The following is a 16,476-nucleotide window of genomic DNA, read 5'->3' as shown; positions in this document are numbered from 1 at the left end:
CCACTTGCATTTTTGCTTTAAGTGACGTAGGCTTGGGGTCCAAGAATTCACTTTGAGTCCAAAACCTCTTTATAACATTGCAAGTACTCTAATGTTTCGGCACTGTTATTTATGTGAGAGGACATTTGTGTTAAAAATCAGTCTTGTTTTGAGGCTGTGAATTTACATGTAAGTTACTACACTGGCTCCCCATAGTCCTTCTTTCCCTCCCCATTTTAAGGGATAGCTATAAATGTCATATGGTATTAGGAATTTTTCTGCCAAAAGCAGAAATGGATCAGATGCACATGTACCATGCTAGTATTTACCCTTACCCTACAAAATTAATTAATTCTCCTATTTTCGTACATACTACTGAACATTTACTGTCCATCCCTTTTTCCCCTTGGCACTCCAGCTTCCATTTAAGGTTTTTGCAAGCTAATACCATGTTCAGACACTGATGCTTTAAAAATGTACTTTCCTTTACAAAAAATAGTAGGAAATTGGGTAGAAAAATTGTATAGATTAGTTTACTATCTATAGTGGGATAGCACTCAATATCGCTAGGAAATGTGGAGAGGAAAAGAGAAATTTACAACAGTAGGATGAAGCTGGATGTTTCCCAAGCTCAAGAAAAGAAACATGCTTCTGCAACTCTGCAGTTTGTGAGATTCATCCAAACTTAGCCTTTTATTTTATTTGTGGCTTTGAGGGCTGTTTCTATTTTTCTCTTTTTGAAGGCTATTGAGACTGTTTCTCAGCTATGGTGAATTTTTATTACAACAAACAAAAATCTTAGTTCTGATGCTTCTGTGTGCTTTTTGTTTCTTTTAGAATATGAAGTTCAAACAAGGATATGCAAGAGTAGTCTCATGATTTGAGAAATTTTCTTTGCCAAATTTTAGACTGCTATCTTGGGATAATCAGATTTGTTTTAATGTTAACATTAACTGAAAAAAAATACAGGATTTTGTGCACACCTCTTTAATTTTAAGGTTTTTATTTGTATTAGTGAGTATGTAAGGCCAGTGTTAGTGCTGATGAAGAAATGAAACTGATCTTGTAGTTTTCCTCCTGGTTATTCTGTATTTTTGTTTCTATTTACATGCTTGCCTCATATAACACTTCTGAGGACCGGGTTGGTACATTAATTCAGTAGCTGCTATGCTGACTTTTAGGATTCAAGATGATGGCAGAATGATTGTTTTAATTTCCTGTCCCCTGATACTTCAAATTGTTATTATATCCCCTCCTGAATCCAGTCTGGAAAATTAGCTATAATTACTGTAATGACAGCTAATTGATTTCCCTGAGCCTCTAACATGTCTTTCATCTGCAGACCCATTCTGAAGAGAGACCATTCCAATGTGAGGAATGCAAAGCTTTGTTCCGAACCCCATTCTCTCTACAAAGGCATCTGCTAATCCATAACAGTAAGTACTAATTCAGAGAGGAAAAAGAACTTCCTTACTTCTCATATTTGACTGAGAAAAACTGATGTATGCACCTTGCTCTAATATACAGCTTGCTATGTTAAATTAGTCTTAAAATTGAACTCTGTCCCCTGGGAGTTAGAAAATACAGGGCCAAATTCAAACCTTGCCTTTGAATGCACTTATATGCAAATCCAAATGCACTGTAGAAAATTTGTCCATACTTTGAGATCTGATGATGAGATTTCTTTCTGCGCTAAATGTGATAGCAGTACTTACATTTTAAGAAAGGAGAAAAGGAAGCAAAGATAAGTAGGTGGCTTGCTCAGCTTTTGTAGGTAATCCATTTCAGAGTTTGAGACTGAGATTGTCTATTCTGTGCCAGTCCAGGCTTCACTATAAGGTAATGTTTCCTGCCAGTAGCACATAACTAGCAGCCCAGAAGAATTCCGTGGCTGTTTTCCCTCATGAGTAATGTGTTCTTGGCAGTCTGTACTGTTTTTTAAATGACTATGTAAAGATTTATTTTCTATGGAGTTTTCTCCATCTAATGTTTACAGAGCCCTAAGCTGCCACTCAACCATGTGATTGTCAGCAGTTTAGATTTTAGAAAAATATTCATAATCTAAAAATTATCGTAGATTAGGTGGCAGTGCTTTGGTATGAGGAGTATTTAGATTGGTATAATTTAAAAGGTAGACTTTCCTTTCTTAATCCAGTATAACAGTGTTTATGGTAGATGAATTATTAGGCTGAAGTGTTTGGCTTCTTCTTTTACAATTATCTTCTAAATCTACCACAATTTCACAAAGCACTGAATTTTGTAAAATCTTTATCCAATGTAAAACATTAAAAATGTTGTGGGGGGAGGAGAGAGTTCAAAAATGTTCAGTAAAATATGTATTCCAATGTTCTGTGCAGTGATAGGTGGACTAGGTGGATAGGTTTGCAGGATATCCAAAAGCAGTATTTTACAGTGTCCAGAATTTTCCGCACTGGTAAAAGGTAAAAGTCCCTATAAAAACACGTTTCACCCGTCACTACCCCCACCCCCAGGAGTGTGGGAGCTCAGGAAATTTGAGGTCTTTGAATCGGACATGATTTGTGGCTTTAGGTGTTCCTGAACCACCACCATTTAAGCAAATACAAGTATTTCAGCCTGTGAACTAGTCAGTCCTCCTTGGTGCAACAGCAGTCTTGTTGAGGGGCAAAGGTTTTTAAAGTTAGTAACTTCTTCTGCCTTATTAGGTAAAACTGTCTCCAAAATAAGTCAAAACATTAAAATAGTAATGTTTGGTATTTTTATTTATCACAGGGAAGATTGTCTCTTCTTGTTTTTTGGGGAAAAAAATGAAAACAACAACAAAAAACAACAGACCTTCTTAGCAAGTAGTCCTTAATGCAGCAGAACATGGGCCAAAACCTTTATGGTCATACTGCATCTCTATCATCCTTTTATAAAAGAAATGTTGATAGACCAATAAGCAAAATAAAAAGTGGAAGTTATTACTAGGATGAACTGAAGAATAAGCAGTTCAGTTCAAGGCTGTGATTAAAACAAATAGGTCAGCTAGTCTAAGAGTTTGTGTTCCAGGTGAAGAAATATAGAACTCTTCCCCTGATGACATAACTCTGAAATTGACAGGTTATGTTGGTGTGAAATAAAGCAGATTTATAGGCATTGTCCAGGTACATTTGGATAATAGTGCCTCTCGTAGCACTGAAACATACCTTTCTTTAGAAAGGAGAGAAACAAAACCATCTCTAGATGTGTTTGGCTGGCTTTACTGATCTGTGCTGTAGGAAAGAAAAAATTGTTTGTGAAGCTTGAAATCTCTAGGAAAAAACGAAGTTGAGCCTGCACGATACATTCCTTTTAAATTCAGTATCCCATTGTTTTAGAAGGAGGCATGCTGAAGAATGATATGGAAGGCCTTAAAAGTTATTTTACAAACTTAATTTACTAGAAAAAAAAGCGTATTTCATAAAGCTCATTTTTCAGGCATACCTGTCTTGAAATTTGTGAGACATGCAAGACATCACGCATATAATTTTCCAAACTCAAGATCAAATATACTGGTTCATGAGGCCATAAGAGATCTGGCTGACAGGAACGAGTAACTCAAAGCAGTTTATTGGGTCATTCGGTTTTCTGGAACTGTGGAGGCACCCATGAAGGGGAGCTTATCTGTTGAGAAAGACATCATCCTTTTTATGTATTTGTTTTCTAGTGTAAAAATCTATGTGCAGAACATTTGATAGCAAGAGAAATAATAATTAGTTCATTTTACAGGGCTTGGTGGAAGTGGATATTGAAGATTGCACTTCTCAAGTAAAGCACAAGTAGCCCTGTTTTTCTTTTTTCTTTTTTTTTTGTCATAAAGAGGGCACATTAGTGGAGTAGAAAAGAACAGTCCAAGGAAAGACATTCACATTATGATGTGTACTTCTGAGGGAAAACGCTGTAGGATATATTATGTCAGGACTCTGCTTCCATATTTGGAGGCATTTACAGGTACTGATACCATAGTTTCATGTTAAGCACTCCTTAAAAGTTTTCCTCCTTCAGTGGTTTCAAGAACTGAAGTCAATGATGTACTTTGTTGTTTGTTTCCACTTTCTAGAGTGCCTAAGTCTGAAGAGAATGTGTATTTTTTGTTAATGTTTTATTTTGTAACATCTTAATCTAGCATAGTGCAAACCTATTGACTGAAAATGCAGAAAGAAAATAACTTTCTTCATTTCTTATACATAGATATTCAAAATTATTTGCTACCTTTAATAATACTTTTATCTACCAAAGGCAGTGGAAAGAGTTTGGTTTTTGGCAGTGACAATTCTTTAGCAACCAGCATGCTCTTACATTTACTGTATGAAATCTCTCTGTTTATCACAACATGAGATATCATGAAATAAATTGTGTAGCTCTGTTTTTTGCTGCAGTTTTCCATGAGAGGATTTTCAAAGCTGCTCAGGGAATTTTGATGCTCATGTCTTGTTGCGAGTGATTTATACTTTTGCTTTATGCCACTTAGGAACCTTTTGAAACTCTTTGCAGCTAGTGTTCTTTATGAAGTTTTCATGTATCTTTGTTTATGGTTTGAAAAAGAGAAGAAAAATGGCCAAAGACTGCTCAGCGAGCCAACTGTGAGTGGGGATAGTGTTCTGATGGCTCTTCTATAGTGAGGTATACAGTTTGTGATTAAAAAAGGAAGTTGAGGAGAAACAATGATTATTTGCCTTTATCTAGTATAACGTTTGAAAAAAAAAAAAAACACCACCAACAAAAAACCCACTATTTTTAGGCTTCCCATCATTTTGTTTGTTGAAAAATTTTGCCAAACTGACACCAGGGCTTGGCTGACATTAGAGCTGTGTATAGTGGAAGATTATTATAGTGTGTACACAGGAGAGATGAGTTAGTTCTGACTGCCTGGCTTTGGAGGACTTTTATTTGAAAAATGGTTGATCTTTTAATACTGTATCTTTTTTTGTTGTTTGAAAGTTATCTTCTCGGATCATAATAGAAGTGCAGTACTGAAAATTACAGGAAAGTTTACAAATAGAACTGTAAAATAAAAATGATGAATCCTCCTGAGACTCAACAAATGTCAAATCTTGTCATAAATCATGATGATATCATATAAGTGTATGGACATCATACAAATATTTTTTACTTTAGAAGACATGGTAATTTGTTCAAATGGTTTGGTATTGCTTCCTTTTTTTCCAATTTTTTTTCAGGAGCTAAGTTATTAAAAGAGAGACAAGGAAACATATAGGCAACTAAATAAATTCAATAAGCATATAAGTTCTTATGAGAAGTAAATTTCAACAGAAGTTACTTAAATATTTTCCCTTTGTTGAAATGATAGAAAATTGCATGCTACTTAGTAAAAATAGCAATGACTTCACTTGGTTAGCAGGGCAGTCCTGTGTTCCCAAGATGACTCGCTTTGTTAGCAGTGTGGTCTCATGTTCCCAAGATGAGAACAGAAGAGATTCACGAGGCAGTTAGAAGCAGTACAAGTGTTAATCCTCCACATAAAGGCATATATCCTTGTTGATCTTGACATTTTTTCTGAATAGCTAGACTGGAAATATTTTTAGGGTAAGACAACATATACTCTTGTACCTTTTAGCATTTCTTGCGTTATCCAAGACAAAACTGCCTTTGTTTCCAAACTGAAAAAAGAATGAGCAGTTTGGGGGTTGGGAAGAAGACAACTGTGGTTGATTTATGGAGGAGGGAAGCAGCTTATCTGGGCTTTGAAATGTCTGTGGGTACTTGTGGCACCACTGTTTATAAGCTTCACTTGTCATAGAATCATAGAATATCTGAGTTGGAAGGGACCCGTGAGGATCATTGACTTCAACTCCTGGGTCCCCAGAAGACCACCAAAAAAAAAAATAAAATAAAATGGATCATGTGTCTGAGACAATTGTCTAAATGCTTCTTGAACTCCGGCAGGCTTGGTGCCATGACTGCTTCCTTGGGGAGCCTGTCCTAGTGCCCAACCACCCTCTTGTTTAAAAACCTTTTCCTGATATCCAGCCTGACCCTCCCCTGTCACAACTTCAAGCTGTTCCCTCAGGTCCTATCGATGGTCACCAGAGAGCAGAGCTCAGTGCCTGAATCTCAGCTCCCCCTTATGAGGAAGTTTTAGACCGCAATGAGGTCTCCCCTCAGTCTCCTCCAGGCTGAACAATCCAAGTGACTTCAGCTGCTCCTCGTATGTATTCCCCACTAGGCCCTTCACCATCTTTGTTGCCCTCCTTTGGACACTCTCTAACAGTTTTGTGTCTTTCTTATACTGTGGTGCCCAGAACTGCGCACAGTACTCAAGGTGAGGCTGCACCAACGCAGAGTAGAGCAGGACAAGCACTTCCCTTTATCGACTAGCAATGCCATTCTTGATGCACCTCAGGATATGTTTGGCCCTCCTGTCCACAAGGCACACTGCTGGCTCATGTCCAGCTTGCTGTCGATCAAAACCCCCAGATCCCTTTCTGCAGGGCTGTTCTCCATCCTCTTGTCCCCCAGTCTGTATGTATAATCAGGGTTGCCCCTTCCCAGGTGCAGGACCTGGCACTTGCTCTGGTTAAACTTCGTATTGTTGGTGATTTCCCAGCTCTCTAATTTGTTCAGATCTTTCTGCAAGGCCCTACCACCCTCGATGGAGTCAACAGCTCCACCCAATTTGGTATCGTCCATGAACTTGCTCAAAAAACCTTCAATTCCTTCATCCAAATAGTTTATGAAAACACTGAAGAGAAATGGTTCTAAAATGGAGCCCTGTATATGTATTACATATATGTTACCTATATGTGTAATACTAATGTGCACTCACGTATCAAGAAAAAACATTTTCCAATGCCTTGGCATGTAGCATCAAATGGGCTTTAATATGCAGCATACTGAAATCAATTTCCATTCATATTGGCCTTTGGACTTGCACCAAGACTGGGATTATTTTAACCTTTTGTTGAGCCATATCAAGGAAATATGTTACCTCTATATGTATATCATTGCTACTGGAAAAACTAGCTTTTGCATGTAAAGACTGTGTCTTACTCAAATGTAACAGGAGGTTGCAGCTTAGCCCTTTGTCCTGAAAAATAAGAAGTGGATGATAGTTGTGAAATTATGTTGGTCTTCTTTTGTAATGCACTTGTTGCTAGGAAAACTTTTTTTCAGGTATAGGCACCTGATTTCCAGTTTAGACTGTGGTTCTGGAGGTAACCTTAAGCACCACTGATTTCTGAATGAGTGCTATGTTGCAGATATTTATTAAGATATAATCTTAATCAAGAAGTTAACAAATAAAAAGAGAACATTCTCTTCTGCATTTACAGTAGCAATAAAAAGAAGGTTCTTGTAATGATTTCTCTGCAGGATCACTTATCTTGTTTCTTTTCTAAAAACACAAATGTGAATTTTCACAATGTTTCTTCCTCTCTCTGAGATCTTTAGTTGAATTTTGAAACTATTAGTAATATTAATTATGTCTCTGTCATAACCTTTAACCACATTACTATAGTTTGAACAGTAGCTACAGCACTTAAAATTTATTTCATCTTTGTCATATGAGTTTCTTTTTATTGATGTGAATGAGAGCTTACTCGAAGCATGTATGTCTTTTTTAGAGAAGTCTTTTAAATTCAGGAAGATCTCTTACCATTTAAGTTTCAAAAGATGAAGCCTCTTACATCTTGTTTGTTACCATAAGGAGAGTCTGTTACTGGAGGTACTGATAAAACCTGTGCTCCTTTTCACAGGTAGCCATTTTGCCTTTGGCTATAGAGTTTAATCTTACATTTCTGACTATGTTATTGCCACAACTACCTTCTGCTTTCTTAATTTCCCAATGACATTTTTATCTGATATGGTATTCCTTCTCTTTCTGTTCTCAGAACCCAGCTCTTCAATTATATTTGCTGCTTTTATTCATTTTTATGAAACAATAAAAATTAGTGTATTTCCCTAAAAAGCTGGTATCTTTAAACCTTGTTTTCTTCTTTATAAGGTGAGAGGACCTTCAAGTGTGATCACTGTGATGCTACTTTCAAAAGAAAGGACACCTTAAATGTTCATATTCAAGTTGTACATGATGGACATAAGAAATACAAGTGTGATCTCTGTGACAAAGCTTTTGTGACACCCTCAGTCCTGAAAAGTCATAAAAAAGTGAGTAGAATAAATTATTTCATATTTACTCCTTGTGTATCCTTAAGATTATGGCTAAACACAAAATGCCTAGATTCTTCTGCATTGCTGACTTTTCAATATAAAGCTGTGTTGATGCTTAATACCCTAAAGTGCTTAATACAGTAGTTGCGCCAGGGGAGGTTTAGGTTGGATATTAGGAAGAACTTCTTTACCGAAAGGGTTGTTAGGCACTGGAATGGGCTGCCCAGGGAGGTGGTTGAGTCACCTTCCCTGGGGGTCTTTAAAAGACATTTAGATGTAGAGCTTAGTGATATGGTTTAGTGGAGGACTTGTTAGTGTTAGGTCAGAGGTTGGACTAGGTGATCTTGGAGGTCTCTTCCAACCTAGATGATTCCGTGATTCTAGTGTTATTGGTGGTATCCAAAATATGCAGGAAAGCATTAGCTGTTAGGAATGAATACCAGCTGTCTGTCTGGTATCCCCCAATACTGCTGTTAGATATATGTGTTTTCTAAAGAACCCTATCCTAATCAAGATGGATTTAACATTCATATCGCTGATGTAGGGGAATGAAAATTATGTAAGTCCATCCAGTATTGAAATGATATTTATTCTTCCTTCAGCTGCTGCAAGATATGTATCATGTGAGATAAGGTTTTTATAATCTAATGAAGAACTTTACAGAATGAAGAACATTCAATGTCTTTTATTAAAAAAAAAATAAATAAATAAAATAATTTCCCTATCTGAAAAGAGTCGTGTGCAAATCTAGAAATCCAGATTGTTAGCTGGACATATCATTTAACTTATTTTTTTTCCTATCCCATTTAAATTAACAATTGTAAATGAAGTAATCCAAAATACTCCACTACAAGAGTATTCACAGTTATAAGGAAGTTATAAGTTATAAGGAATAGTTATAACATTTCTTTATAACTTTCATTCTTGTCTTTCCTTGTCCCTTGCAGACTCACACAGGAGAAAAGGAGAAAATTTGCCCATATTGTGGACAGAAGTTTGCAAGCAATGGAACACTGAGAGTTCATATTCGAAGCCATACAGGTACAGTTATATTTATTATAATCATCAGGAAAAAAAATCTAATTGTATGTCAAGGTATCTGTAAATTTGTGTACAAATGCTCTGTCTAGCTACAAAAAGAAGTATGAATTTACAGGTAGGCCTAACACACTTTTCAGATGTTTTACCTGCTTAATGTATAAAACCAGATTCTATTTTGAACTGTAATTATGTATGAATATATATATGTATATATGTATATACAGTATATATGAGTATTTACATGAACATACACTGTGAGTTCATTCAAGTCTGGTTTCTGAGGTGTTTTTAAACTCTAATCTCATGTCATTGTAACTTCTGACCTTATCATGGCCTACACATTACCCTAATTAGAATGTTCTACCTTGGGTACATTTTAATTCAAAATGTATTTTCTGTTGCAACATCCAAATCATTCTGCTGTTCTCATAGTACTTCTAGGTCTGAGTTATGTAACTGACTTTATATTGCCACCCTGATTGCACTACTTTTTCCTTACCTTTCGTTACCTATGTGCTTCTGTAAAAACATTGAGAATAAGTTAGTCATGTTGTCATTTATATAGGTTTCGTTTTCTGAGCTTGTGTTTTCTTTTCAAATAAATGGCAGGTAACTGAAGGGGGTTTCTTTGTGATGATTTGTTTCCAACATAAAACGGTATCGATTTGCTTTTGGCAGCCAAAGCATCGGTTTACAAATAGTCTTCCTGTGATGTTCCATTCACTCCACATAAGCGAATTTGGTTTGTAGGGAGATGACAGAATTGGGGTTTCTAATCATTTGGTTTTCCACTATGTTTGGCAAGTGTTCCATCACTTCAGTCTATTAGAACCGCCTGTTGAGATTACGGGTCTTAACTAGTTTGATATATTTTACAATTTTAGATTTGACTGCCCCAGCTAATAGCAAATTTCACAGTCCTATTGTCAGGATAAATGGCTAAACTTTAGCTCTTCTTCTTTGCTAAATTCCATGCTTGGAATCTTTTCTTCTCATAGCAGATGTTTAAATTGTGCATATAAGCTTGTGAATAAGTGTTCTGCACACGTAGTTAGCATATACCGTGATCATAGGCACAAAAGACACTGAAGGTCCAACCTGCTAAGACACAATCACAATACAACGGTTCTCTTCTGTCCATTCCTCCTCTTTATTCTTGTTCTTTCTCCACCTACATCTCTATCTTCTCAACCCTTTCAAAGTCCTTCCTGCACAATCTCACGTGCTATGTCTTTCTCTTCAGTCTTCTGTCCCCTAAGATGAAATTTGCTCTTCTTTTGTCACTTCCTCAAGATGCAGAGGAAGGGAAAAAACAAACAAAAATCCCACTCATGGAGCATGTGGTATGAAGACTGAGAGAACCCTTGGGGAAATGTGCCTGTTGGAAGGACCAACCTATTTCTGACCTGGGCTGTACTTTAAAGAAACGCATAGATGGGAGTACAAAGGAAGCAATTTGATAGTGTTGTTAGTCACTCAGCACATCAGTACAGACTTCTGGGTCTATGACTGCCTAAATTTCTAATGTGGTAACTTTTTTCAGAAGATTATTTTGTTTATGGATATTTCTTTACCTTCACCTTACCATCCCGTGAGGATACTATGTTATTCTTCAATCTTCTATTTTTGCATATGAGACTCCGATGAAAACTAAGATTGTTATAGATTATCCAATGCTTAAGGGAACATCAAAATGTTACTCTACTTCTTCAGTAAAATCTCTGGATTCACATTCCAATGTGTTTTGCAGGCAATTCTGCTTTATTGCCTTTAGTAGTGGGGTGCTTTTTTTTTTATTTCACGGGCCTTTTTCTGAAACTACATCAATTTGCACAGTGTAGAGAGGCCTTAGTTTTTCAAGCTGATAGTGCAGATGGCTTTTGGGACAAGGTTTTATAGCTGTCTGAGTGAAAATGCTTTTCACACATGTGCTGCTACCAGTTGCATTTAATGTTTCAGCTCTCTCAAGCTGGTTTTCCCCAAATTAGGAAAGGCGAATGAGGTGAGTTTTGTGAAACCACACACCAGAGAGACCTCTAACCTTGAGGGCAGAGACTTACAACATTTTCAGCCATTATTATGCAAGAAACAGTACAATGGCATTTTGAATTTACTTCAAGTAGAAAGGCACGGAAGTTTTCCAGTACATTTGTAAATTAAATAGGGCTGGAGAAGGTGCCTGGCCAGGAGATGGTACAGGTTGGAGGTAACAGAATGTGCACTGTGAAAACAGCTTATGAAAGAATCTCACTGTAGAAGGAAATTTTCAAGGCTTCGTTATCAAAAAAATCTTGAAGTACTCCTTTTAAAGAGAGTTACAAATTCAGGAAGAATGTCTTGTTAAATTCATTTATAATGGTCTGTGATAAACTCTGATCCTTCCAGTTGCTATGGTGATGTCAATGACATTTTTGATGGAGGGATTTGTGATTTGCATCCTTCACCACTCAGAATCAACCGATACACATTTTCATGTGTTTTGACTTCTTGGTGGTTAAAAAAAATTGCTAAGTTACATGGTGCAATACCTTATACTAGGTTTAGTGAGAAAATGCCTAGTTAGATTTATGTTGCACTTCAGGAGGGATGGTTTTGACTTGTGCTGTGACTACAGACTTCAGCTAAGTTGTCCAAGATCATAACACGTGCAGACCAACCACCAGAGGAAACTGCTGTTCAGTGTGGAAAAGCTGTGCAGTGTTCAGTGGGCCTGATTAAGAATGGGCCTGAGTGAAGCACAGCTTTCTGAGGGTTAGCTTGCATCATTTCAAGAGAAAGTAAGGGTAGTTGATGAAGGGAATCCATGTTATTTGGAAACAGTACAAAAAAGCTGAGTGCTCATTTGATGCCTTTTAAAGTTCACTGTATTGTGAAAATCCTTGAAAACTTTTCAAGCATTTTCTGAGAAATCTTGAGTTCATCAAAGAGAGTGGAGCCACAAACTTGCTTTATTTAGTGATGGATGTTTGGTTTTGAAATGTTGCAGTGTTGAATACTTTGTGCTCTTGATATCAAATAAATTCAGTGGTTTTGAATTAATCAGTTAAAAAAATGTGGCCTCTTTTTTTTTTTGGTCAGACTTTAAAGTATCACTTTTAATTCTGAGCTAGAAGTGAACCAACCAACCAACTGTCCATTTGCAAGAGATGATTCATCTTTTGAATAAGCCTTCAGCTGCGACCAAATTTTCAGTGCATCTAAATGGTACACCATAAGCATAAATATTAAAAGGAACTTCATGTTTTAAGAGATTAGGTTTCAGGTCCTGGTGCAGATGTTTGTGTTAGTGTATTTGCTGTGCATGTGGTTGGCTGGCCTTTATTAGCTACTTTGTATAAGAGGATTTGCTCTGTGTTTACAAAATAAGGCCAGGCAGTGTACTTTTGCAAAGAATTGTGCATTGATTTTTATCTTCCTTTTTTTTTATGTCCTTTATAAAAGCTAAGATTCTTGTGTATCCTATTCATTCTGCTTTGGACTGTAATTTTAATATGCTTAATAATTCGTATACAAAAAGAGAAGCTTTTATTCAATATGCAGCACATGTTCTTAAATACTGCTACGCACAGATGTATGCATGCTTCTTCAATAAGCAGTTTTATTCCCTCTTTTATCTTAGAATAAGACTCTGTAAATGAGCCCTAACAATACTTGGCCTTTTGCAGAAACTGATCTGGTTTGGGGTGAGTGAACATGTCTGCATGTGCATGTATAAGAGGGAAGGGGTTGATGTTTGCATCTGAACCTAGTATATTGCTCTGTAATTCATCATCTGGGGTTCTAGCCTTAGAATGACAGAGACAGCTCTCTGTAGGTCAGCTGAAACACTATAGCACATTCTCCCTCTGCTGTATCCTGTTGGTTTATGACTTCTTAAGGTCAGAGGGAGCTGGGGTTAATTCAGCAAAAGAATCCTCTGACTGCGATATAAATTCCTTGGCTTGTTCATAAATTGTAAAAGAAGTTCAGTGGACTGCTCCTTGGGATTGAAGACTGTGGGCCAAGAGGTTAATTACTTGCCTAAAGTTTCAAGCAGCTTTCAGTGTTAACAGTTACTGGCTGTGGTTTGTGCAGCTTTGCAGTTGCCTTATGCATAGGTATTTAAAACTGTTAATTGATGTCTTGTGTGTGCATTTGTATGTGTGTACATATATAATTATTTGTGCCTATGTAATATGTATACATGTTTTTTATCTGCCTGATACTGGTCTTGTTTCTTTCCCAATTAGTTGTATCCTAATCCTTCCATCTTCGGTATGTAGCACATCAAGTTGTGGAACAATGAATGTTGGGGTGAAGTAGTTCATATTTGCACATTCATTTATTTTTGCAAAAATTGAGTCTGTTTTAAATGTAACTCTGTCCTTTCCATGCGATCTTTTTCCTACTCCATTACACAGGGATTGGTGAGGTACCACTGATGCTCCTACATGTCTTTCAGAAAATGCTTGTGCATACAGACATAGATTAAAACTCAAGGACATGTAACTTTGTTTTGTGTCTGTCACATTTAGTCAATCTCCTGATAAAAAGACAGTAAAATAACTATAACTTCACGTCTTAAATATTTTCTGAAAGGATTCATGTTTTTATTCTACGCCATTTTACAGCCGTTATTCATGTGACATTCTTTCATGTTATGTTCTCTGTTATGTGGAAAAGAAGCTTTCTTTTTTAAGGAAGAGTTGAGAATGTTCTTTGGAAATTTACTTCCATAACCATGAACTAAGGATGACACTGTGAAATTACATTAAACAAACAAAAATCATTCAAACCATCAGCTTCCATATCATTTGTGTCAACATAGCTAGGCTTACGTTTTTCAGTTTCCATTTCAACAAATAATACTGTTTTATAAGCTCATGAAAACATTTTATCATACTTGTCCCCTATAATTTTAGGTGCTGATTGCCTTCTTGAGATGTGTCTCTTCCTCTGCATTGAGAGCTTGATATAATAGTCCTGACTTTGCCATTGTAGTCACACTTCTGCAATTTGATTAATTAGGCATTTGAGCATATTTAAAACCATATTTAAAGTACAACTGTATAAAAACCTAGTTCCAAATTTTGCACTCATGTCGAAATTCCTAACCAAACCAAATATTAATCATGAAGTTAAAAATCAAAATCTTTGCTTATTAACAATAGCTCAATCATCTACGAAACTAAAATACTTCAAAATAGTCAAAGGAAGTAATGAATTCAAGCTACGAATTCAAGGAAGTAATGAATTCAAGTGATTCCTGCGTATTGGCGTGTGATGTATGCCTCCAAAATTGTAGTAGCTATGCAGATGACTGTTCATTAGTGTACATAAGATATGTAGACAAATAATCATTCTAGGAAATTATCTGGTCCTTCATATTATATATATATATATATATAACCTCTCTATATACTTATTGCCTCTAAGTAATTTATATTACATAAAAAGAGATAAAAGGGAAGCTTTGAGGAATTTCCTCTCATATCACACTGAAGTATGAAAAAATGTATCTGTATTTAGTCAGAGAACAGCTTGCAAATGTCTACAGATAGGTTGTTTCTATTTGATAACTTATAGATGATCACTCTTTTATCTACTGAATTTAAAAAGGAGCTTGCAGAAGACCTCAAAGGTGAGGATTCTGCATTTTTAAGCCTTTCAGTTTATACATCATTGTCGTATTTATCTCCAGACAACAGTTAAATCTTTAAAAGTACCTGTAAAGTTTCATGCAACTGTCAGCTTCTTGTTGTCTGCTCCCATGAATGGAGAAATGTTCTTATAATGGATAGATTATTTGAATGCTATTGACATCTTTAGATAAATTACACCACATAACTGATTAATATACATACTTTAAAAGATTTGGTTGACCTTAAGTCATAGATGTTAATGCTCCATTCATAGGGAAGGCAAATTGCTTAATTCCACAGACAGATGCAAAGAATCAAATTGCTTTATTTTTTAAATTAAGCCTGTGGAGTTTTTATTTGTGACTAAAATTCTTAATACCAATATGCAACTGGTAAGACTGTATTACCTCTGCAGGTAATATAGGTATAGTTAGGAGTAAAGATAATAACATTTGTATTTGGTAGGGTTCTTTACTAGTCTTTATGATTTGTTCCGTTACGAATAGCTAAAACCTCAATTATATGATAATCACGATAGGCCAGACAAATATTTTGACTGTAGGTCTAACTACTGCTAATCTGAATTCTGAGTAAAACCAAAACTTCTAAAGAAATTTTCCCAACTTTGAAAACATTGCTTCTCTGTCTCAAAGAATAAAAAGTACTTAGAGTATTGAAAGACAACATTTGTTAAAGCAATCTGGTTTTATTTGAAAAAGAATAGCATTAAGTTTGTTGTTGTTTTCTCCTTATTAAACGTGACCATAGCTAGTGACTGGAAAATGCATTTGGTTGAATCACATAAAAGAAATTCTAGTTCTCCCTTGTGTCTACGAAGTGCACAAGTATTGGATCTTGGTTAGGAAGCATTCAGAAGTACACAGGCTTTAGTGTTATTAATCATCAGAGAAGAAAAACAAATACAGAAATATTTGATCTTGTCTTCAGAGTCTGCCAAGTTTGAATGTCATTTAAAATGAAGAATGTGAAGAAATATCTCTAACTGACCCATACCTGAGTACTGATTTCTGTTTCTCTCAGGCAATAACTGTAGTTTGCACAGGACTATTCTCATACCAATCAGAGAATCCTATCCCCTTCTTTATCTGGTTGACTTTGAGTGTAGAATTACAGGTGTATTTGGCGTTTCTGGGTCTCGTCTCAGCTGACATCCGCAAGTATTTTATCTTTCAAATCGTGAAGTTATTTAGTCCTTGGCATGAGAAAGCTATGCCTGTGTAGGTGCTTTCGTACTTCTAAAAGGCTTATTTTGAGTGCTAAGTTTAATGGCTGAAAGTCAGGCAGGCCAGAGTTTTGTGTAGGCTGGATCACTGTGTTTATTGTATAGTCCAGATTAGTGGTTTGGCTTGTAAAGAAAACAGCTAGCTGCTGCAGTCAGCCAAACTTCTTCATTACTGCACTGTTATTTTCCATTCCTAGTATCTCTGGTTAAAATTATAAAAATTTCTTAAGAGAACTTAAGCATTAAAAGACCTTAATGCTTAAGGGTATTTAATACTTTTGAAAATTCTGCTCTGTATCTAGAAAACAGCCACCTCTCTACAAGAGGAAATTTATTACTCTGAGGAAGTGTTTGTATTCTCAGAGGTCAATTTGACATGCTGTGCAGCACAAAGGCGATTAAATTTACTGAATATTTTCTTAAAGTGTAGATATTTAATCTTCTTTCAATAACTAGTTTTCTGGC

The 16,476-nt window shown here is 36.1% G+C and overlaps 1 protein-coding gene across 9 annotated transcripts in view; it reads left to right on the top strand.

The window, feature by feature from the left end:
* PRDM5 (PR/SET domain 5) overlaps positions 1-16,476 on the top strand; it is an 87,882-nt gene that overhangs the window by 45,788 nt on the left and 25,618 nt on the right. For all 9 annotated transcript variants that reach the window (XR_010831072.1, XR_010831071.1, XM_066995950.1 and 6 more), the window contains 3 exons: positions 1,322-1,415; positions 7,943-8,103; positions 9,054-9,147. Coding sequence is in view for 7 of the 9 variants with exons in the window: in XM_066995950.1 (XP_066852051.1) it covers positions 1,322-1,415; positions 7,943-8,103; positions 9,054-9,147 (349 nt within the window). In the remaining 2 variants the exon portion in view is untranslated. The remainder of the gene's footprint in view (positions 1-1,321; positions 1,416-7,942; positions 8,104-9,053; positions 9,148-16,476) is intronic.

The sequence above is a fragment of the Anser cygnoides genome, chromosome 4 (assembly GCF_040182565.1).
Source record: "Anser cygnoides isolate HZ-2024a breed goose chromosome 4, Taihu_goose_T2T_genome, whole genome shotgun sequence".
NCBI lineage: Eukaryota > Metazoa > Chordata > Aves > Anseriformes > Anatidae > Anser > Anser cygnoides.
This window is presented reverse-complemented; position numbering and strand designations above follow the sequence as displayed.